Source organism: Seriola lalandi, unplaced genomic scaffold, assembly GCF_002814215.2.
Source record: "Seriola lalandi dorsalis isolate HSWRI2012SDOR001 ecotype SW California unplaced genomic scaffold, Sedor1 jcf7180002054875, whole genome shotgun sequence".
Taxonomy (NCBI): Eukaryota; Metazoa; Chordata; class Actinopteri; order Carangiformes; family Carangidae; genus Seriola; species Seriola lalandi.
Genome location: NW_019525428.1, coordinates 1392583 through 1418226, shown reverse-complemented (window position 1 = coordinate 1418226; position 25644 = coordinate 1392583). Strand labels below are relative to the sequence as shown.

The 25644-nt window shown below is 42.3% G+C and overlaps 1 protein-coding gene across 1 annotated transcript in view; it reads right to left on the bottom strand.

Moving 5' to 3' along the window:
• sez6b (seizure related 6 homolog b) overlaps positions 1-25644 on the bottom strand; it is a 141585-nt gene that overhangs the window by 10976 nt on the left and 104965 nt on the right. Inside the window, exons 5-10 of the mRNA XM_023428484.2 lie at positions 20454-20639; positions 18144-18312; positions 14625-14791; positions 11455-11649; positions 10310-10448; positions 2140-2336 (exon numbers count right to left, since the gene is read on the bottom strand). Of these exons, the coding sequence (XP_023284252.1) occupies positions 2140-2336; positions 10310-10448; positions 11455-11649; positions 14625-14791; positions 18144-18312; positions 20454-20639 (1053 nt within the window). The remainder of the gene's footprint in view (positions 1-2139; positions 2337-10309; positions 10449-11454; positions 11650-14624; positions 14792-18143; positions 18313-20453; positions 20640-25644) is intronic.

Below are 25644 nucleotides of genomic sequence, written 5' to 3'. Positions count from 1 at the left end.
CTTTGTTGATCATCTGTATTCTGCGGCCGTTCGTTCTCTCTGAATTCATTAGCTTTAATCAGATATAGTGTGCTGGCTCTGGCCCTGCCAACAGGGACGGCCTCGTGCTCTTCTCATGCTTCGGTCCCACACCAGCAAAAATAAACGACCACTTCCCTCTTTCATTTAACTTCACTCTTTACTGAATCCATCCAATCTCCCATTCTGCTTTGCTACCTTTTCTCTTCCCAATCATCCATCCATCATCATCCATCATCATCCATACATACATCCATCCATCCATCCATCCATCCATCTGTCCATCATCCATCCATCCATCCATCCATCCATCCATCCATCTGTCCATCATCCATCCATCATCCATCCATCATCATCATCCATCTGTCCCTTGTCCATCCATCATCCACCCATCCATCCATCATCCATCCACCCATCATTCATCCATCATCCATCCATCATCCATCCATCATCCATCCATCATCCATCCATCATCCATCTGTCCATCATCCATTCATCCATCCATCTGTCCATCATCCATCCATCATCATCATCCATCTGTCCATCATCCATCCATCATCCATCCATCATCATCATCCATCTGTCCCTTGTCCATCCATCATCCACCCATCCATCCATCATCCATCCACCCATCCATCCATCATTCATCCATCATCCATCCATCATCCATCCATCATCCATCCATCATCCATCTGTCCTTCGTCCATCCATCAATCCATCATCCATCCATACATCCATCCATCATCCATCCACCCATCCATCCATCATCCATCCATATGTCCGCCCATCCATCCATCATTCATCCATCCATCATTCATCCATCCATCCATCCATCATCCATCATCCATCCATCATCCATCCATATGTCCGCCCATCCATCCATCATTCATCCATCCATCATTCATCCATCCATACATCCATCATCAACCTTCCATCCATCCATCATCCATCCATCCATCCATCCATCCATCCTTTCATCCGTCCATTCGTCCATCCATCCTTAAATACATGCATCCATCCATCCATGAATGCCTCTAACTTCTTTGTAGGTGGGTTGCATGATAGCCTTGTCATTGTTAGCATGTTAGCATGTTAGCATGCTGAGGTTAGCATTCAGTCACGCTGGTGAACTGGTATTTTTCTCTCTTTTTTTCATTTCATACTCTCTCTGTCACTTTTCATGTGAACCACCGAGTGTAACGTGCTGATCGTCGTCCTGCAGAGAGTCACCTGAAAATGTTCAGCGTTATCGCTCCAGTCAGGTGACCTGCTCTTTACGAACACACACACACACACACACACACACGACTGATATCAATCTTCTTATCCAACTCAGGAAAAGGAAGCAGCTCAGGGTTTTTTTTTTCCCTGCTGATCTATTCCTTTATAATCATATATCATCTTTTAGTGTCAGTTTTGTCTCTGTTTTGTATTTAAATGACACATTTGAAGCTAATATTCATGAAGACATTATTCAGAAATACTGTTTCCCTTCTTCTTCTGTGTTCTTCTGGAGTTCTGACTGTGCCCACTGCTCTCATTCCTGAGATGTGATCAGGATGGTTTAATGTGTAAGACATTAGTGGAGGAACATTTATGCACATTTGTTTTGTTTTTTTTTTTAAATCAAACTTTTAGTATTGTACTATATCTGTTTATGTACAAATGAAATCAGCTTCTGGCTCAGTCAGGTGTAAAATCAGCGTAAACACAATTTTTACAATACCGCAAGAGAGCAGTTATTTAAGGAAATGACTTAACAGTAACTATTTATTGTGGGTGGTGTTTCTGATCAATACTCTTTCTTTCTTGTACCCTGCATTACAGACCATTAAAACAACTAATAGCTGCAAAGCGACAAATTATCCGCACAGCACAGCACTATTATCACTCTACTGTATTATTAAGTTCTTGTTTTTTTTGTTGTTACCATTTTCAAAACCTCCTTTGCCCCTGAGCTTCACATACTTGACATAAAATGATCAAATGTCATGCTGCTGAATAATCGGTGCAACTGCAGAGATCAACCCACTCTAAATATTAACGTAGCCATCACGACAGCTGAGCGGCAGAAGGCGAGAGCTCCCGGATGAGGAGCTCACCTCCGGCTCCATGACTCACCAAAGAAGCGGATAATGAAGCCGTTGTTGTAGCCATAGACGTTTGTGGCGGGGTCGGACTGGAACTGGATGGTGACGTCGGCAGTGGAGGTGTAGAGCTTGAAGCGGGGCTTCGACCCTCCGTACTGACCCAACACTTTGGCGTTCAGGTCGTCCCCGTCGTAAAAGGTCACCAGGTCGTTCTTGCCGATGTTCAACCTGAAACACAGGAGGAACACTCGCAGTGAAGTCTGGACCTCAAACAGAATCAATTTGGTGGTGTGAAGTTTTTCCTTTCAGGGTTTTTTTTTGATGTGCATAAAAACGTGCTGCTCTCGCTGACCTCCAGAGCCCATGAGAGATATCTGTGGGAACATGATGTTAATGGAACGTCTCACAATGTGTTCCTGCTTTTTAACAGTAATTGCGCAGAGGGCCACGACAACCGCAGGTCGGACCAAGGTTAGAGAGACTATTACAGCATTCATGAGCGGCAGCATGGCTCCTGTTGCCTCAACATTTTCAGGATAATAATGTGACTGTCGACCAGGGGAGATCTTGTGGTTCACATCATTTTATATATATATATATATGAAAATAATAAATCGTCCTGGCTTTTTATTCTTTTACATATTGTTTCATCCATTATGACCAGTGGTCACGAAAACGTTTTGCTCACCTTTGTTGAAGAGATTATAGAAACATTATTTAACATAATAATTATTATTATTATGGAACATCAACTTCACGGGGGCCAGTAATAAAAACCTCCTACAGCTTTCCAGGACTAGAGATCTGCTCCAAAATGAATAAATCATTGACAATAATAACAATTCTTCTGCGTAACAAATGCTTTTAATTTTCTCCGAGGACATTAAACAACCGCACTGACCATAACAAGAAAACGAATCTTGATTTGTGTGAAATCAGTGAAGTCGCCCTTTTTATGATGAATTCCGTCGTGGACATTTGCCTCTATCAACGATGAATAAGTCAGGATACTGCCGAAGAGCCAGCCCCCCCCCCCCGGTCACAGTTTAATTGTCAAAGAGTCGTGTGCGTGTGTGTGTGTGTGTGTGTGTGTGTGTGTGTGTGTGTGTGTGTGTGTGTGTGCTGTACCGCAGCCTGTAGAGCTGTGGCTCTGTTCAAAGATGTCACCTGGGTCTGAGCTGGGTCTTTGTTCAGAGGAGATTTAGAGCAGGGGAAGAAACGGCTTAGCCAGAATAAAGCAGTGACATGCTCTTTACTGTTGCTAATTAATCACCAGCGGCTCCTGATAAAACTCATTAGCCGGCCTGAGATTGAGCTATTAATCACTATGGGAATGCTGGAAAATCAAAGGTTCAAGAGGCGTGGACTGAATCAACACGTGGCAAAGTCTGACGAAGTGAAACGTTTATTTTTGTTTTATTCGTTTTGTTTGTTTTTCTTTTACCAGAAACTGGAAGGAATCACAGGAGTACGAGTGAGTGTTTGTCTTTCCACAGGCAGAACCATTTGTCTTCTTTCAGCTGGAGATGCACATTTAGACACACACGCACACGCACACACACACACACACACACACACACACACACACACACTTGTATCCCTACACTTGTAAGAACCTTATCTATACAGTAACCCTCTGATCTAAATATAACGCATGTTAACCAGCCAGAATATATTATGTCTCTCACATTTGGTCCTTCCTCAGGAGTAAATACATTTAATCAGCTTCTTCTGCTGCATACATCAGTCATGTCCCGTGGGACTGAAGACTTGTCCTCAGGTGCTCCCAGCAGGTGTGAAATAATCAACAAGTCCTTCATGTTGTTTGTCCCTGACCGTCTGATACGACCGGACTGTTTCCTTCCTCCTGTGGCAGCTGCAGATCTGCCACAGATGATCTGCTAAAATAAATAACTCAACATTTTATGATGAGAACTTATAGTTTGTTTCCAAGTTGATGCCAACGTTCTGGAAAGGCAACGGTAATTGTTCTTCTACAGTAAAACAATCACAACAAGGAGGCAGCAGCAGCAACAGGTCCACCACGTCAGGACCGGTGTATGGAGATACTTTATATTCGTCATCAGGGACACGTTATAGACGACCAGGAGCCACCAGGAAACACCTCAGACTGACTCACACACAGAGTTCATGGTGAGTGAGTTTCAGTTGTTCACTTCAACATGTCGTCAACATGTTCATGTCACTGTTGTTGTTTGTGAACTGCGACAGCTGTCGTAGCAACGCTCCACACACAATGTCCACAAAGGCTATCGTTAGCTTGTCTAGGCTAACACAACATTAGCAGGTTAGTCAATTTAGACTGCTGCTTGCACGCTGACTACACGGAAGTGTGTGCACGTGTGTGCGCACATTGTCCATGTGGTAACAAATCCACAATGTACCGACAACGTTACGGTAAAGGTTTGGTAAAGCTAAACTTAGGTTTAGTGGTAGGTGATGGTTCAGGTGGAAACAAGTACTTCTTTGAGGTTAGAGGCCCTTTGTCGTCATGGTTACAATAATAAACACGAGGTTCAGGTTATAGAACGATCAGGAGACAACCAATCAGGTTGAAAGAGGAGAAAAAAAAACAACAGTCTCCTGGATTAAAGTTCACTGAAGGAGAACAAGAAAAACAACCCGAGGCGCCGGAAAAGTAAGAAGCCAGAGCTGCAGGACCTTCATCAGTCAGCGCTGTCGGCCCGCGCAGAGACGATTTACCGCACACGGAAGTGTGGTGGCTACCTGTGTTTGCGTTGGTGCTGAGACAGCACATCCTTCCTACATGACGTCTGTCAGTCCTGACCTGCTTTCAATCACATTAACAGGGATGATGCTGTGTTTAAATTTAAAACAGTCAAAAAGAGATAAAATAAAAATAGGTTTCTAAAGCCTATGTAGTGCAGTGTGCTTTGATTATTTATTTACTTTTTAATTTACTTCAAAAATGTATGATACAGCATCAGTAGGTATGTCACTGTCACTGCTCTTCTCCTTTTGACAGTTCACCCAAAGTTAGTTTCCACTCCTCAGTATTTTCTGTGGCGACAGCATTAGAGCACAGTGTGAGGCCTGGGGGGATATTTCTACCATTATTCATAAAAATAATAATAATAATAATAATAATGATAATACTGGTGTGACTTCCAATAGCATTTAACTCACACAAGGTTTCAGGGGATCTTACATAACTTCATGCTAAACATTTTACAGCAGCAACAAGTTACTGATTATAAACGAACGTATGTGTTTCAGAGAGTCAATGAAAGAAAGTTCACTGACTTTGCATCACGTTAACTTTGATGTTTTCATGATGAAATATTACATTCAAATACTTTGTTGTTTGTCATGTGGATTGAGTGGGTGGTAGTTTAGGACAGTTAGAATAAATCAAAGCGTGGTTAGGATGGAAATGAATGGCAGAGTACTATTAATACTGTAGTACTGTAATACTGTAGTATTACAGACACTTTTATATCCAGAGTGAGACTGTTTGACACAGAAAAGACTGTGGGAACTCAAATATCTAGCCAAATTTCAGAAAATAATAACGTGAAGAGAGACTGGATTTATTCAAATTTGACATTCACAGTGTAAATGCAAAATGAAGTCATGCTCGACTGTCCTGTGCGATTTCTAAAATGCACTAAAATACAACACTGTCACCATAAGTACGTGCTAGACTACACTGAGGCTGAGGCGAACATCCACAAGTGATCTTACTTCCTCTGTTTTGTTTAGTATTTCTGCATCAGATCAGTCTGTTTGTGGTTTTAATGTGTTGATTTCACAGCATCACGCAGCAGCTACAAGATGTTGATGTTATTATTTAAATTCATTCTCTGAGAGCCGTGTTCATTCTCAAAGGACAATTTCCCTTCTTTTCCTTTTGAAACATCTCTCATTTGCAGCTCTGACTGAGACTAAAAATATCCTCACCTCAAAATTTCAGTGCAGTTTTGATGTTGTAAATTATAATAGAGTTTCTGAAAATCCAACCTATAAACTCTAGCTGTAAACCCCTCAGCCTAAAAACGACATAATATTAACTGCTCTTAAACTCACATCATGTGCAGGTGAGGCCAGGAAAAATGGCCTCACCTTGATAAAGCTGTTGTCTTTCTGACGACCTGGAGCCGGGCCTCACAAGTATAGTAAAACAAGCGAAGTGTTTTTCCAAACCCATGGTGCTCCATGTTTATTTGATTGCAGACGGATGAAGCCTCTCGCTCGCTCGCTCGCTCGCTCGGAGGACGGGACGGGTTGAGAAATATTTTCAGCTGGTGTCAAATTTGCTGTGATTAAGCTAAACAAGGCTTTATGTGGCTCTGCGGCACATCTGTAGAGAAAAATCAATCGCAGCCTCCGTTCCCTGACACTAATTTGATTTGGTTCAATTTGTAAAAAAACAGGCTGAGTTTGGCCGAGGCCCCCAGGACCAGCTGCCAACACACTTCACCTCAGCTATTCACTTCATGATCCGCTCTTCCCCATCTCTCCCACTGTCGGAAATATAGGAGGGAAATGGTTTTGGCTGCTGTTGCACTGCTTCTCTGAATATCTGTCATCCATGCTGGTGAAACCATTTACCTTTTCCTCTTTCATAAGATGTAATATGTTTAAATCCATCACATGCCAGTGATATTGACATTCTCAAGCTTTATACAAATTGCTTAACTGATATCAACTGTTTTCAAACGGTGTCCATCTCAGCTGTCTGATATATGCTCTAATCAAATTTAACCTCCAATTTGCATCATCAGCAATAAGAAAATAAAGCGTTTATTCTCAAACACAGTGGATAGTATTAACAAAATGATTATCATGTATTGATCACAATTCTTAAAAGGTTGGAGGGGCGTGCAGACTGGGCTTGATTGAACTTTCCCTCGGTTAGCTCTGTAGCACTTTGTAGGTCAGAACAACTTGCATGTTTATCAGTCGCACTGCTGCATGATGAACATAATTCCTCGTACTCTGTTCTCACAGCTGTGTGTCTGAACAAAGCCAGAGAGACAAAAATTCCAGTGAATCTAATATTACACTAACAAACACGTAGCCTATCAATACACCGACATATACGAGATAAGATATCAATGTAAATAACATACAAAATACTAAAAAAAAGAAATAAACTACTGCTAAAATCTGTCACAAACATGCAACACGATGTGACAAGGTAAGCACAACCATAGGAGTCGTATACTTGTTAGCTTAGCACAGACCTCTATAGAAATACGGCCCTTTAATTGGCTAGCAGGCTGAAAAGTGAAGCAAGTAACCAGCATGGCAGCCGACATTCACCTTGCAACTACAGTAACGCTTTCCTTCCACGTAACAATTTCCCGATGAAAACACTCAATCCAACAATATTTCACATCTTCACTTACAGACATTTGTAATCCAAGTCTAAACCGGAAAGGAGACACCTGTTCTGCGTGTACACTGCAGGTCCACCATGTTGTTTTCATGCTGGATAGAAAATGAAAAGTATGAAAAAAAACCGTGCACTACCTAGAATGTCCACTAGGGACCAGTAATGCAAACTGAACAGGGATCAGAACACCTGGCGTGTTCACCTGGAGACAGTGAGCAGTCTCAACTTTAATTCACTTTGCGGCTCCACTTATATAAAACATAGGATGAGAATCCTGGCCATTGTTATCAAAAAGCGGATGAGGGATATCAAATACAGCAGGAAAGATAAATCACCAGATGATTCTGAGAAGCCACTGAACACCACAACCCGACATCATCTGACAATGTAACAGCATGTGAGGTGGATTGTTTCTCTAATGATGCAGGTAATTACCACTTTACCGGCGACTGGCGTTTGAAAAGGCGATGTTTTTGATGTTCATCCAGGAGCAGTGGACAGTGGTCTGTAATTTGTGGGAGAGACAGTGATTTCATTCATTTCACTTCCCCCACTTTCCCTTTAATCACACCTTTCACTCCCTCCTCTTTCATTTGAAAGCCATCCATAAAAGTCATTTGATACAGCCTGGTGATAATGTCCCTTTTGCCATTACGCAGATGGAGCGGGAGATATGTATATGTGTGTGTGCACAGGTGTGTGTGTGTGTGTGTGTGGAGTGTGAGGAACCAATTCCCAGGGACCTTGTTATAGGCCTCATATATCTCTCTGTACGCGGCCTAACCCCGAGAGCTCAGGGAGAACAGCTGCTACTGATAAGCTTCATATAAATGCTCAGACACCTGTTAGGCATATGCTCAGACGTGAGGAGGCTTTGTGCTGGATTAGAACTTTCTCTCCGTGGAAATCTCTGTTCTGCTCAACTCCCATGAGCACCACTCTGTGAAACTGGACCACTGCGTGCTGACACCTCGAGTTAAGTTTCAGACTTTTCAAAGATGGTCATCCACACAGTTCAATGAAAATCCTCTCTACCAGCTCCTTATTCTGGTGGTTTTACTTTTGGACGTTGCCTCCAGAACAAGCGATGCAGAGAAGTGGTGTGGACACACTCCTTCTTAAAGCTCCATATTTTCCTCTTCTCCTGTGTTTTATTTAAAGTGTTGGTCCATAAGAAGATATATTTGTGGTTTTAAGAACCAAAAACCATTTCAATGTAGTTCACTCCATAATGCTTTGGATTGATGTAAATGTAGGTTTGTATTTGTTTGAAAGCTCCCTGTCCATGTGTAGTGTGATTATAGATCAGCTCTAGCTTCTATATTAATACTGTGAAAGTATCAAAGCCTCAGTCCACAGAGAAATGCACACAGCCTGTATTCAGAAACTGAGCCTTAAAACCAGCCGTCAGGACTTCTGGAACTTTGTGATGTCACAACAAAGCAGTCACCAAGCCCCGCCCACCTGGACCCACCATCCAAACCTTGCAGGATTTGGTTTCTCTGAGTGTTTTTACCTGAACTCTGCCATATTTTTTATTGGATCACTCAGAAAACAGTCAGCCAATCAGAAGAGAGGCTCAGAGCCTCCTCTCTTCTGATTGGCTCCTGACCTGTTGTTACTAGAGCTCCAGAGAGAAGCCTGAGAGAGGAGATGTAAAACTGCACTGAGATGGTTTTTGGTTCTTAAAACCACAAATATATCTTCTTATGGATCAACACTTCAAAATAAAAAGCAGAAGAAGAAGAAAATATGGAGCTTTAAGAAATCACACGAAAGTCTTTAACCTCAGCTCTTATGCAGCTGACAATGACCTTGAAGTTAGATGTCACCTGAGCAAACACTTGAGGATTAATATCAGTATGTGGACGAGTGTGTCACATCAGAGAAAAGAGAGAAAGATGAATTTGATCATGTGCATTACTGAATCTCGACTTTACACTTAGAGAAGTAGTTAAGTTCAAGTAAACAAAAAGGTAAAACATTATTTTCGAGCAGCAGGATGTTTTTCAGGTGGTTATATTGTCTGAATGTTTTCACTGGGTACCTTCACCTCCACTGAAATCACCCGCTCCGCCAAATGAACAGCAGCAATTACTTATGTTGACAGACTTCCTTTCAAAAACTAGAGGAAGCCATTAATCAATGCTTCTCAAAACACAACAGGAGCACAGGTGGTGCTCAGAGAGAGAGAGCGATCGAGAGAGAAAGAGAGAGGGAAGAAAGGGGAAGCAAAACAGAGCTCAAGATGCAACCGATGCAAATGAGCCCTCCTTAATTTGCTAGCAAACAGCGAGTGATTTTCGATGGCTGACTGACTTATCGGGCTGCGACACGGCGGGGTGCGGTGTTCAGTGTCTTCACCTTGGCACTGCAATCACAGCAAAACGCACACTACCATGCTGAACACGCACGCACACCCTCTACTCCACACAGCAGCCATTTACAGAAGTGTGCGAGGTGGGGGTGAGGGGGGGGCGGAGTGGGGGCCTCCCATCCTGATATAATTAGCTTTCTCCGCTGCACCTAATTAACCTTTGTCTGTGTGGCACTTCACGAGCCGAGCGCTCTTTCATTAACAGCGCGTTGTGTTATTTTTTCGTGTGTTTTACCAGTCATGGTGAGGTAGCTCTTCATAATCTTCAAACTGCGTCTAAGCCTCAGTTTGAAGCAGGGACTGGGGTACGTACGCATCACCTCGGGAGACGAACTGGGTTTTTGTTTAGATTAGATTTAAAGAGGAAGGGGGGTCGCAGTAATGTCGATCTGTGTATACGGGGTGAGGTGGCGGATCTAACTGCACGTGTGGAAGGATACGTACACTTGAATGTCCAACATGATCCTCTTATCTTCCTCCACATGGATTCCCCAGATGCAGTCCTGGCCTTTATCGTAGGCTTCGGGCCAGTTGGGAGAGAGCACCACTCCGGCTGAATCTGTGATCTCACCACTGCACACAGCTGAAACACACACACACAAACACACACACACACACTCAACCACGCGTAATGTACAGGTCATTTTTACCAGCGTGCAAAGAGCAACAGGGGTGGGCGTCAAAATTGCTAATGCAGTTCCTGGACTTCAGGGTCCAATACTGAAACGGTCTGTTTTTGATACTTCTACCTTCTTTCATTTAATAAAAGAAGCCAAAACCCTCGAATGTTGAACACTTAGTCACCGCAGAGACTTCCTCTAAGTGTCTTAATGGGTTTTAAATAAAAAGCATGAGTTCACCTTGTTGCCGTGTATATTGTAGAGTCAGTGCCGAGAGCTCAATAACGATGTACACATTTATAAAGAGGAAAAGTTAAAGGGGCTTTTTGTACGTTTTCTCTGTGGTTTCTTGGCGGGAGCGGGTGGTGGTGATTGTTGCTTAACCAGAGCTTCAGTCATTGTTGCATTTACAAGACAAGAAGTTATAATACGTGACATATAAATGTTGTTCACACAACTCTCGCTCTTGGTCTGACTTTCTTCATTTCACCTGTATGAAAAATCCTCCCTTTGTTGTGCTTGGTTATAAAATTAAATCCATTAAAGATTGAGGAAACTTGCACAGCCGATTTTTTTTAATTGGAGTTCTGAGTAGAATCTATACCAAAAACTTAAGCTGTGTGAATAGAGCTGTACTAAAACTCTGAGGTGTGAACAGGTGAATGTGAAAATGACCAATCGATGCTGTTTTACGATGTATGGATTGTTTCAACCCAGCAATTTGTTGCATTTTCACTTGCTGAATGAAACTGCAGCATAAATTACACCTTGGTACTTTTGCACTGAATGAAATCATTCTATATGTTTGTGTATTTTACAGGCACAAACAGCCATCATAGTTAAAGCTGCAGCTGCCATGAGCCCTGCTGACACACTGTCTATTCATCTTAAGAGAAGTGTGTCAGTGTGACAGATGTAATGTACAACAGGATGCACCTGGTGTATCTGGATGGGCACAGACATACAGACCTCTGCAGGCCGGCTCCGTCTCATTCCACTGCGGATTGTTGGGATCCATGCATTCGATGGTGACCGATCCCTGCTCCAGAGTATAGCCGGGGTCGCAGGCGAACTCCACCACGGCTCCCACTGCCCATGTGTTGTCGCTAGCTGTCAGGTTACCATACTTCACGAAGGGCTCGTAGCAGTGGCCGGCTGCAAAGGCTGTGGAGAGAAGGTACGGGTTATGTTATTTATCAAAGAGAGAGTGAGAAGCTGTGTGCCAGGTGAACTGGGTCAACATGGTCCATAATGAGTTGCCACATCCATCATTTAATGGATTTAACTTTTTATCTTGCTGCAGTGAAAATGGTTCATAATATCTGAGGTACTTGTGAGAGTTGTTCAGTTCTGGCTGTAATGTAATGGTGTTGGTCGGTCCACAGACTGAAATATCCTGAAGAGCTTGGATGCAGTGACATAAATTTCGGTGAAGATATTCAAGGTATTGAGAGGACCTATTACAAAGCTTGGTTGTGACATTCATGCCTCTCCAAACTCCCCTCACACCTGGGTTTTTGTGTAGCAGTAGACCTCCGGCTGACGGCTTCCTTCACTGCTGGGGTTCACCAGCGTCTTCTGAGGTCGCCCTCCCCCCAATGGAGGAGTTAAACATGGCCCACTCAGATTCCACGTCCCCAACCCTCCCTGAGGACGCATGAGAAATTCTTCCAGAGGTGGGAGTTAAAGATCTCAAGGCCAGATGTTCCCAGTTCATTCTCATTACATATTTGGGTTAAAGGTCTGTCCAGGAATCTCCCCCGCCATCTGATCCATCTCACCGTGATGGATGTGGCGGTGGTCTCAGGTCAGGACTGCAGAGGTAATCATCGATCTTTGGCCTGAGGTCTTCTGGTACCTGGAACACTTATGAACCACCCTGCACTTGAACATGGTGTTTGTAACGGCCAATCAATATCCAATAATGTCCATTAACAAAGAACCAATTGGACCGTTTCTCCCAGTCATCCTCTTCGAGGTTTCTTGAGTGCTGAAATCCCCCAACAGAACTTCAGAATCCCTTGGTGGTATACTTTCTAGAAGCTATAATACAATTTGTGTAGAAGTAAATACCATAAATATAATCTTTGAGATGAATCAATGAGTTCGAGAATCTTTCAAATTTTGCTTAAAGGACACGTTCTTTTGAAGATGAGGCAGAAAGATGCACAAGAGAAAAAGAGGCGGTTAGAAACGGCTAAATGAACACTCATGAAAGATGTTATCTGTTTACCGGCGTGGGAACGGTTCGTCAGGATAAAGTAGCGACTATCAAATCTGTTGGAGACAAGCTGAACAGCATTACGTGCTGTTAATGGCCGTAATGAGGTCCGCTGGAATTATGCATGGCTGCTCCCTTTGGACCTAATCCCATTTGTAGCAGTGAAGCGGCGGTCTAAGCAGATTACACTGATTGTATTTCCAAGTGGTCCTTGTGGACCGGAGACAAGCTGCTTATCTGATGGCGAGAGCTGAGACAAATGTGAGGACAAAAGATAAGAGAAGCTCAGTGATATCTCACCTTGACAGTGTCGCTTGAAACTCACTGTAAAATAACATCATATGGATTCTGAAGCTGCAAATTAATATTGTGCACCTGAAAGACTTGCCCTTGATTCTTTTATTCCCAGACACCGTTAAATTGCTGCAAAAGCAACTAACGTAAAAGAGAAATCAATAAAGAGAGGGGCCGTTCAACGGCTAAGGAAGCATTTAACTGCACCCAATAATGTGTTTATTGCCAAGATTATTGCCAGCAATGAAGGCAGTAATGGAAGTGAAACATTTCTTTTGATTATCCAGACAGTGTTTTAGTAATGGGGCTTTTGTTCTGACAAAATGTGTTTTTCCTTTCCTGCATTAAATTCCATTGAGGAAATATAAAGGTTTATATTGAATTATGTTTCATGGCGTCAGTCTCGCTCCGTCACACTCGTCCACTGGGATTCCTCCTCTCGCCTCGGCTTCATCCAGGATTCCTCCCCTTGGACCAAATTAGGATTTTAAGCAACGCCAGTGGCGCGGCTCCAGGCGTGGCACTGTCAGTGGGTTGGTCTGTTCTGTTGGTGTGTTGGACCATCAGTTTGGTTCAGACTGAAAAATCTCAACAACTATCAGTCAACCTGCTGTGACATTTTTGCGCAGACAACTCCTGGTCCTGGGAGAATAAACCCGGCAGACTTTGGTGCTCCCCTGACTTATTCTCCAGCTCCACCATGAGATGTGGTACAAAAATCTCTTGACATCTACTGGATAGATTATGATGAAATACCATGAAAGTATTAGATGGACTGATTGGATTCACAGTATTAATACAGACCTGCTTTATAGTCAAAGAACACATGGACATCTGCCTTTACACAATATGAGACCTTTAAATAGCACTGATTTTTTTATACCAAACAAACCAGAGGAAAAAAAGACACCTGAATTTTCTATTTGAATTTGTGATAAAATTCAAATTATTGTGCGGCCGTTTTTGCCTCCATAATACTTTGAAATAATGAGTAATTTAAAACACTTTATTGTAAGTGCAGCGTGATACATAACGGCATTATAATCCTATTTGAAGGTGTTAAGATTAACTTTTCCAGCCATATAATCATCAAACAAAAGAAAGAATTTTAATTAATGTTATCACATTAGACCAGTTTATTTATAATAAATAGAAGAGCTCCACTTATCCACCTATAGAAAGTCTCCTATCATTACTACAGCACTTCCACCTTTCAGACACCTGCCAGGTTTTCTTCAGACCACGTCTTCATATATTCCTTTTACCAACCTCGTTTTCTTTTCACCGTCTGAAAGGAGCTTTTCTCTGCTTTCACACAGTCCAGCGCTGCGGCACTCGTGTCGGCCTTGATTACATGAATTTCATCATCACTAGAATTCCTAACCTCCATTTACCAGTCGGCTTTCTTACTATATTCTGCAGAAAGTGTTAATTATGTCTTTAAATCAACAATTCACTGAGAATTCACAGCAGGTCAAAGTTTCTGACTGATGCTAAGCTGTTCCTGGTCTCTGGAAAAAAAATGAGCTCACATCTTTTCATATGGAGTAGTGTGTTTTCATGGTACTTCCTGTCTGATTGCATCTTCTGCATTGTTTTCTCCGTGTTTAGCTCTAAATCTTACCTTGGTACCTGATGGCAACGCCAGTGGACGTGCCTGTAGCATCTGTCGTCAGCTCAATGAAGAGGTGCCTGGACGAGCTGAGTAAACCCTCATTAGGCAGATACTCCACCTCGTATGAGTCATACAGGGCAGCTGCGTCTATGCTGTTACCGTTTTTGATCAGCAGCCTAGAGGAAAGAGAGCAAGCAGTCGTTAGATTTCTGTCTCCTGCCATACTCCATCCGTCCACCAGATGTCCTCAGGCTTTCCCCCTCCTCACAGATCTTCCTGTTTCCTGTTCTCAATCATTTGCTCCTCTGTATTTACCCCAGCCTCTCTTCTTTCCCCACTTAGTTGCTGGATTGTCTTAGTGTGTCTCCCTTTGCAAACGTGTTCCTGATGCCTGCCTGTATTTTACCAGTCAGTCATTTTGAAAGATATAACAGGTTCTAATCCCTTGTTTTAAATTTTAATACTGTATTGCAGTACGTCTATGTTGCAGCAAACACTTTTAACAGCTGTTGGAAAGTAATTCACCTTAATTCTGCAAATAAAAATATAATTCCAGTGCAATACTTTTCCATTTTCTTTTATTATGAAATACACTAAGCTTTTTCCAGTGTAGGGATCATGGCTCCCACTTGTGTCTTGTGATGGAAATAATGTTCTATAACATTGTGAAAACTTCATGGTGAAAGCTTCACACAGAATTGAGAGTATGTTGAGAAAAGAGGCTGAAATGTGAAGAGATCTTTAAAGGAGCTATTTGTATGTTTTGCTATTCATTCCTTTACTCTTCAAACTCTCCAGCGCTGGAAAGTGACACTTTTGTTTTGCTTTTGTAGCATGCTAACCAGCTAGCCTCAGCCCAGTTGGCCTGTCTCGTCACTTTCCGATACCGAGTCACTGTAGCACCGGGTCCACCCCGAAGATGCAGCGCTGCTCAGGGGATGTATTATTAATACCTCTTGTATTGTAAACATAACAATGGCTGAAGCTCTTGGCAAGAATGCTAAGTAAACAGCTGTTGATGCTAACGTTGATGATGTAGCATTAGCAAAATGTACAAATATCTCTTTTTAAATGTGCAATAAACACTTATCATTTACTACTTAACACGTTACACTAAATTACCACTGCAGATGCACGTGTTTACTTTTTGATCCAGTTATTTGTATAGGCATAACAAGGGTTGTATTAAAAAGGGGGATAGGAGCAACGCCACTGTTTTCAACAGACAGTTTGAATAATAATTTTATAGTTCATGTTTTTACCCTTTTAAATTAACGCACTTACGATCATTAATTACATCAGAATTTCTACTGATGTTAAATTCCACGGCAGACAGCTGTGACCCCGCTGATGCCTAATGCAGTGTTGTCATCTGCAGTTGGTGGATCTATTGAAGCAGTCAGTTCCTCCTCTGGGTGTCACAGCCCCTCCACCGGTGGCGGCCCCCACCCCGTGGCTCTGTTCCTTTATGGTTCCCCGCGCATTGATCTCTCCCCGCTGCCTTTGATGACTTAAATTATTCCTCTCAGGTAGGTGTGTTACAGCATAACAGAGTCTCCACGTCAAACTAAAACCTGTATTTACATTTATTCGTCGTGTTTCTATTCACACTGACTGAACCGAGCTGAAGGTGAATATTCTTCCTTCTCTTTGGTTTATTTCTCTGAAGTGAGGGGAAGAGTTTTGGTTCCTCCTCTTCGGTTTAGTTATGAAACAAAAGTGATTCCCCCCCGAAAAGGTCCAGAGAGTTGATGAAACGACCTCCGACACCTCCACCTCTGCGCTGCCTCCTCCTACACTAGGTGTTTCCAGGACCACATTTCACCATGGTGACACACACACACACACACACACACACACACACACACTCACACACACAAGGCCCTGTTGCGGCTGGAAATGACGGTGGAGCCAGACATCCAATCAAAGACATGCTGATGATTCCTGCTGATGATTTTGCTGCTCTTCTGTTGTGTTGATCTGATCGAGCTCACATTACTGAAGTCACTGAAGTGGTATGTATGGAAAGACTAAAGGAGCAGATGGCTAACAAGGAATCGTTGTCTTTGAGAAGCCATCAGACCTCATTACGCTTTCATATTTCACACCCGTGCCAATTCTCTATCCTCACCACATCATCACTTCTTCCTGATCTTTTCAGTTTCCTCAGAGCTGTCCAGATGTCTCTTTATATCTACGGGGTCTATATTTGTAGCAGGAGCATAAGAGCAGCCCGGAGCAGCTATTGGCTGGTATACAAAATGGATTATTCAGCTAATTTTCCCCCCTGTGGCTCGTCTTTTCAGTCCTCTCTTATGAGAGCTCCATGCTGCTTAAATGACACTGTACTGTCACCGCCACGAGCTGCACTGACAGCCAGTTGTTACCCCGAGGAGTCGTCTGAAAAGATGCTCTTACTGAAACCAGAAGGTATGACGCACGACTGAACAGGAAGTTAAAACATCCCGTTAACCCACGAGACATCGACATTAGACCATTTATCAAACAGGAATAAAATTGGATTAGATGGGCTTCTTGAGTTTAAGCCCCTGAAGTAAAAATTTTGACCATCATGCAACATTAAAACTCACTGCAAATAATAATCCAAAGCTTTTACCTTTCTCTTGGTTGTTTGTCAATGTGAACATCTTTAAACCTGCAGTAACTGATTGTTTGAGACTGTCCTTCAAAAACAATGAGCCTGTAGTTAGTCTGTGCAGCAGGTTATTATGACCAATAGTTACGTTTTGTTGCTAGGCAACATCTCTTGTGCATAGTAATTATAACAGGAGCAAAGGAAGTCCAGAGACGTAGTATAAAGACAGTCCATGTAGGGAGGAGGTTGTGTCGGATGGATGGGTCAACAAAACAAAGGAACATGACCCAAGAGAGCGGTGTTCAATTCCCATGTGAAAGTAGCAGTATATATTTATATTGTTTCTTTTAATCCGTTATATTGTTATTATTGTAACCATGACAACAAAAATCGTCTATTATTGACAAAGTAATTACCTTTAACCCAAACCACTAATCCTAACCGAGCCATGACTGTTTATTATAGTAACCACGGCAACAAAGGTCTCATGCAATGATGCTGGTACAGTATGCGTGTTTATTATTGTAACCATGACAACCAAGGTCTGGTACATCTGCCGCTGTAGGGGAACTATTACAGAACACAACATCGATATCACCTTTTAGGTTGATGTGGTGAACTCTTTACCGAATTGTTGCTAATTAACACATCCACCAGTCTCGCAGAAACATTATCTTTCATATGGAGTCGAGTTTCTGGCGACTTTAATCCAGATTTCCTGCTTTTTTTTTACCTCTGTTTTTGGTCTCCACCTGTTCCAGGGGGAAACACCTGACTCCTGCAGCTGCTAAATGCTCCACTGTCTTCACTAGCCAGTTGCTGACTGTGTCTTTCTGCCATTTGGTGCTGAGCAGGTGTACAGCAGGTTTTTTAGACGCCATGAAAGCGGTGAGAGTTAACCACATTAGAAAAAAGCTGGACGTCCTGCTTACCGATCATCGTCCTCAGCCAGCGCCACCTTCTCAAAGTGGATGTGAAGTCTCTGGCCCTCGGGGGCCTCCAGCAGCCAGTGGCAGGTCAGGTTGTTGCTGTAGTTGCTGGGAAAACCAGGAGAGATGATCCGACCGACTGTGACGTTCCTGATCAAACCACCGCAGGCAGCTGAAGAGCGAGAGGAGAAGCAAAAGTGCACTATGTTTTTTTTTTGTTTGTTTTTTTTCTCACATTCAATTTAAATTCAATCAAATTCACAGACTCCTGCTGAGTGTCCCATCCCCCATCAACCTGCTGATCTCAGATGAACCTTATTTGTCTGATTTAAGATCTGAAATAACCTGTTTGCTATCTGCTGCTGCCCGTTTGACTTTTTAACAGCAAAATTTGCATTAAAAATGTAATCATAGAATCTAAACTATTCTTGATTTGATGTAATTCTTCACACTGGGTGATTACTGTAGACTGTAATTTGTCAGTGAGTGGATCTGTGGATTTGCAGATTGCATCCAAGACCTTTGGTTTCAATTTAAGAGTGAAAAAGGTCAAACAGGAAGTGTCAAAACAATCATCTGTTTATTTTTCATGAAGAGAACCAAGAAATTAGGTGAAAAAGATAAGATCATAAGTGATACACTGAGGAAAATCTATCTGCAGGTACAGAAAGGTGTGTGTGGGTTTCTGTTTGTGTGTGTGTGTGTATGTTTGTGTGTGTGTGTTGTTTCCCAGCTGATCAGGTCAAGGTTACTCATGCAGACAAAGCTTAATTAAAGCAGAACAGGAAGAGTAAACCCAGTGGCATCCTGCCCAGCCTTCAGTAATCACACCTCAATACACCTGCTTTATGCTCTGACTCACACACACACACACACACACACATACACACACACACACACACACACAATCGAGATGGCAGAGATACAGATGCACAGCCACACAAACTCGATCTTAGAAATTGCTTTCAGAGGCACATTCCCTGCGCTGTGAATCAGAGGCGATCCGAGTGGTCAGGAGCAAAATTGTCACTTTTTATTCATCAGCCGGCCTCATCGGAGCAGATAAAGAAGAGAAAAAAAAACATCCATCATCCACGCATGCCTGTGGGAGTCCAGGTCCGTCTGTCTATGGCTGTCATGCAAAGGTCCAATAGATAACTCCCGGCTGCTGCAGTAATGTTGTTAGTGTTGATGGGAATTGTGTGAAAAACTGAAGGACAGAAAAAACACTAAAAATAAGAAAGAAATTCTGAAAGTAAAAGACCTGTTGAGTCTAAAAGGCCAAGTTGACTCACAATACAAAACGCCACCACAATGGTATACCATGCTAACAGATGTAAGTAATGCTAACAGCTCGTAATGCTAACATTGTAAATTAAGTTTTGTGTTTAGTTAGTAATTTTCGTCATGTCTCTGTCCACAGTGAGTTAAAAGGACTAATAATAATATTGATGCATGTGTATGTAACGCTATAAATAACTATGCTAATAATAATGCTAATGCTGTAAAAGAAACATTTTTTGTTGTTATTTGCAGTTTAAGCTATAAGTATTATTATTATATTGATTTATCAAAGAGCTAAAGCCAATTATGCTAATAATGTTTATGCTATTTATTATGGTAATGCTAATATGTCTTCTTATTATACATGTATTAAACATTTAAAGAATTATGTATTACTATTATTATTGAAAATAATGTGACGGAAGATATCGGTTTCATCACTACATCTCAGTTTACTGTTTACAAATATGTATTTATCACAGTTTAAATAAATATAGTATTATTATTAGTAGTAGTTATTATTTTCTTTCGTTATTATACTATGTGTTATTATATTATTTTGTAATATTATTATAACGTATGGTATAAAGTCAAATTAAAATGATTATAATAACAAAATAAAAAGTAATTTAATTACTAATAATACTAACAATATGTTTAAATTTTCACATTATCATAATAAGAGATCAATTACAAAATTTGCAAATATCACAATAAATATAGATGAAGACTACAAATGGTTTGACCTTTAAAGAGAATCCATTTAAATACAGTCACACACTCATTACTTTAATAACAATATGTGAATAACACTGATTTACAGATATAAATATAAAGCAATTACATCAGAGTTGTGACTATGACAGTCTTTGAATGAAATATAATTAAAAATGTAATTATTGTAGAAATACTTACAGGGACATTATTATAATAATTTGAAATGAACTTCAAGTGTCTAGTTCCTGTCTGTGACGCTGTGGATATCGAGGGTCGGCTTTGACTGTTTCCTCCAGGTTGTGGTGACCTTACCTAGGCAGTGCGGTTCCTTGCCACTCCAGTAGGGGGTGCTAGCATTGCGGCAGGTCAGCACAGCGGGGCCCTGCAGCTGGTAGCCGCTCAGACAGGAGAAGAACGCCTCCCCTCCAGAGTGAAGACTGGTCACTGACACATCACCGTAAAGAGGCCGCCGGGGGAAGACGCAGCTGAGCACGAAGACTGCAGAGACAGAGGATGAAACAGGTAAAGACAGAAATGGAGAGAGAACTGAGCTGAACAGGTGAGGCTTGTTTACAGAAGCTGGAAGGAATGAAAGAAACGAAAGAACCAAAGAAACTGACAAGTAAAAAACAACATTACCTGCACTTTAACGGCTCACGTGATTAATTCAGTATAATGCACTTTCTCCACAGCACTGATTCCAACACTTTAACCATTGAATCAAGTCATGTAGTTTAACATCTCCTCTCTCAGGCTTCTCTCTGGAGCTCTAGTAACAACAGGTCTGTGAGCCAATCAGAAGAGAGGAGGCTCTGAGCCTGTTTTCTGAGTGATCCAATAAAAATAAAGCAGATTTCAGGTAAAAACACTCAGAGAAACCAAATCCTGTAAAGGTTTGGATGGTGGGTCCAGGTGGGCAGGGCTTGGTGACTGCTTTGTTGTGACATCACAAAGTTCCAGAAGTCCTGACGGCTGGTTTTAAAGCTCAGTTTCTGAATACAGGCTGTGTGCATTTCTCTGTGGACTGAGGCTTTGATACTTTCACTACCACTACTGCTTTCACTGCTTTATAATCAAACAACACATGGACAGCTCATATGGGACCTTTAATATGTTCAAATATATATGACCTTATTTTCTGAAAATGTCAACTTACAGCCCGACATATTATAATATATCATTTTGAATGAAGATGTCTGCATCAACAGAGGTAAATAAAACAACAAATGTCGAGTGGAAAATACACAGCAACACCACAGTGGCATTTAGTGTGCCAGCGTCCCCCCTGTGGATACCGCCTGCCGGATCTGTGCGGTAGCATTAAGACTCATGCGCACACACACACACACACACACTTAGACAAAGGTCTGTCACGTCAGTGTGTGGGAGAAGACGTCTGGGCCGGCTCTCGGCTGACCAGTTAACTAACTGGCTTTTTTTATTGCCAATGATCCGTCTTCCCTCAGCCTCCCGGTGTCGGGCCAAACAAATTAATAATATATTTCTGCTAAAGTCTCTGATCCATCTCACTGTAATTGTCCTAGTTTTATTGTGAGCCCTTGGATGGCTTAGCAGAGGGGCTGCTATTGATTCTGTCTGTTGGGGACAGCGCCGTGCCTCAGGCAAGGAAATATGTAGGGAGATTAAATAGGCCAATAAATGACAACCTATAACCTGCGCCGCTTCCAACGCTCTGTTAGTGTTGAGGGATGATGCCAGCACTGTAGTGTCTCATGAAAATAGAGATAAGAAAGGCAGTGTTGGTCTTTATAGTATTTCTCATTAGAGCATCATCCCGGACTAGTGCTGCCGTAGCAGCAGCAGCTGCTGGAGCTGCGTCCTATCACTCCCTGAGCTAGTCATTACCATGGTCTGCTGTAGCTATTAATATCCAGGCCAACCAAAAACTATGAAACTCACAGACTCACTGGAGAATAGAAAGAGATAAAAGAGCCATCATGGTAGCATTGTGCTATGATAGCACTGAGTGCTAACAGAGAGCTTTCACAGAGACAAATTGCCCCGGAGCGGGAAAATGCCGGCTATATGCTACATCACTTTGTCTTGTCTTCTTAGACCTTACGGCCATTCATCAAGTTTTGGTTTTAATGAAAGGTTATTGATAAGCTCTGCTTTTATTTCTCTCTCTTTCATACTGGAGGGTGCAGGCGGACCTGCGCTGTGCTGTGCAGCTGGAGTCCAGCGGGTTGTTTGTGTCTCCAACAAAGAGAGATGAGAAGCAAAAATATAAAAGCTGAAAATGAACAGAGCACACTGAATGACAATGTAAAAATAACCTTCATGAACTGGTTTTGATTGCTGCAATAATTGGACCTGAAGTTCAACAACAGGGTTCCTTTTGAAATTGAGATGAGCATCTATTCTGTCCATAGATATATTTCATTTCAACACTTTTCCACTGTGGCGTCCTGGCGCCTGAGGGAAACACAACAAACACCAAAAAACATTCAAATGAGGAAACCTACGGTGGCTCAGAGGGCTCAATGCACCGCAGCTTAAGAAAACACATGCAAACAGACAAAACACAAACAAATTCGGAAAACATCCTCGTCTGTTTGACAACACACGTGCCGCAAATACTCACAACAAAGACACTGCAAGTGGCAGGAAGCGTTTCCAGGGGACACTAAAAAGTGATGAACCAGGCTGGAACCAGCTTGTTGTTCAATGCCTCCTGACTTTTGAAGTTAAAAGCATTGAACAAGTGCACGTGGGTGTATGTATTTTTGTGTTCCCTGGAAACACTTCCATTGTGTTGTGAGTATTTGCGGCGCGTGTGTTGTCGAATTGATAAAGATGTTTTTCTGAATTTTCTCTTGTGTTCGTCAGTTGCAGTGTGGAGAGCGTTCAGGGCCGCCGTAGAAAGAACTGCTGCTCCAGAAGTGCTCCTGATGCGAGGGGGAGTAAACGGGTTGTGTTCGGAGAAACAGCAGCGGTACAGATACTTTTTCCTTCCCATCAAACTTTAAATATATAACCATTTATTAAGGTTTGATATATTTTCTGTTGTCACTTTACCCAAATACAGAAAGTCTGGTCATTACATTACAGATTGGATAACAGGTGCATCTTTTACTCCACCCACAAAAGTCTGTTTACGGATCTCTGAGTAAAGATTATTTTATCACGCATGATCACCAGAGCTCAGCTGAGCTGCTGCGTCCAAACGTCCCAGGACGGGAGGACGGTTTGCATTTGGACTGGATCTGCTCCTGATCCGTCTCTCTGCATCACTTCCACTTTCACACGCTGTCAAATCCCTCCAGTCACAATCCTGACGCATATATGACCCGGGATTTTTTTCTGCCCTGTTCCTCGAGCCAAAACAGAAAACTCGCCCGTCATAATTCAACCAGTCAGGTCACATGATACTCTGATGTTTTGACTCAGTAAATGAAACAGCCGACTGATCAGAGGAGTAACTGGCTCTGTGTGATGCATCATGAACATTTAACTTCCTGTGGGTCAGCTGTCTGTTCTCAGTGTCTGTAAGTGACACGCTGCAGATCTTCAGTCAGCAGCAGTAAGATCCATATGTGTTGATGATGGAATTAAATCCCGTTCACTTCAAGGTCTCATATTGTATAAAATTAGATTTTCATGTATTTTGATGTCTCTGCGTCGGCAACAGCCAGGAACGGAGACATTATGTTTTGGGGTTGTCCGTCCATCCCATTCTCATGAACATATATTTTTGATTAGATCACTCAGATGGTTTTTGGTTCTTCAAACCACAAATATATCTTCTTATGGATCAACATTTCCAATAAAGGAAAAGTGTCAAATACAAACCTTTAACTGTGAGATTTATCTTTTTGTTTTGACTTGTCGATTTCCACATTAGGAATTCTACTGCTGCCAGAGCTGTAAAGTCTCAGCAGTTATTATCAGCACTTCAGCAGGATGTATTACTGTTTCCTCTGCTGCTCCTGAGCTGCTAAACCAACACAAGCCCCAGACCGGCCATAAGCCGCCTCTCTACGACCGCCGTGAGAAAATGTCGGCCTCCGCTGTATCTAATCAGGCCTCGTGGCCACAGTGCGGATCGCACGGGAAGAACGATAATTTGAGATGTTTAATGGTCCCCTGTAGCAAGCGGATGCAAATTGAATTTATTTATTTTGCGGTCACATTGTGATACGGCTTTCATGTGCAATTGCTCCGCAAGGATCAAACTTCATCTCTAATCTCATTTGGTCCCTCGGAGCATTTATTTCTGCTGACCGTTGGCCTTGCATTTACTGCGAGGAGCTGACAGCCCGCAGAGATTAATGCAGCTCGCAGCTCGTTTCCGGACTTTGCTCCGGAGCAGCTGCACCGCCGAGTTTGAGGGTAAAAGACCTCAGGCTTATTCTGAGTGTATCATGCTTCATTTATGGTACATATGCTATAATTGTCTGAAAAGGTCACTTAGTCACAGACGCAAATGCCAAACTTTATACATATATATGTTAGAAATATTCCACTCGTTCCTCCACCTAAAGGTAGAAGCTGAAATTTTCCTGAGTCCCGGCTACTGACCAGATGGATGGTCATGCGCCTCGGAAGATGAATACCTGTGATTTTAGTACAGAACACCTCCAACACTTCAAATATAACACAGGTGTAAAATATGGGACCCTTTAAAATACCTGCTGAATACTAAAAGCCTGAAAACAAACTGTATCTGTACCATATAGCGTCCTTATGGTTTCTTATGGTAGTGACCCCATGAATGTGGAATAAAGTGTAATGTTTGTTCCTCTTTGGAAAAACAGTAAAGTCTAAACTTAAAATTTGACCTTGTTATCAAAAATATTAAACAACAGGGGATGAAAAAGCTTTGAAAACAACATCAAAAAACCAGCAGCACTACAGCGTCGCTAAGCTAATGGGATTCCTCTGAGGGAGTTAGCAGCATCTCTGTCTGACTGTCGAGTAAAATCTACAGTGGAATAGTTTCATCTGATATCAAAAATAATCGTATAAATAATGACAGAGTGACTAGATGTATTCAAGGAGGAGCTGACATTGTATCAGAGGTGGTTTTAAACAGAAGGGATGCTCGCCATGTTTCCCGTTTCATCTGCGTTCCACACATTTCCAGCATTGTCCTAATTTCACTGCGATCTACCGGGAGAACGGTCTGCGTCTCCACAGAGACAGAAAACAAACACAAAGTTGGAGAAGACCGACAATAGCTGCTCCGAGGAGAATCCACTGGGGCCGCCGCCGCCCTCCCCCCTCCCCCCTCCCGCTTCACTTCATCCTCGAGAGCCCATCAACTATGATAAATAGCCAGCAGGAGGGAGAGGACGGAGGCACAGAAACACCCACACAGATCAGACGTTCAGCGGAGAACCACGATGATGCGGGACGAGCCGGGTAGAAACAAACAAGGGAGGAAACAAATTGCTGGCAGACTGTGGTCTCATCTATGTTGCATCTTTTTTCCTTTATTCGTTCACTCCCTGAGAGTCAGTGAGCCCACCCCGCCCCCGCC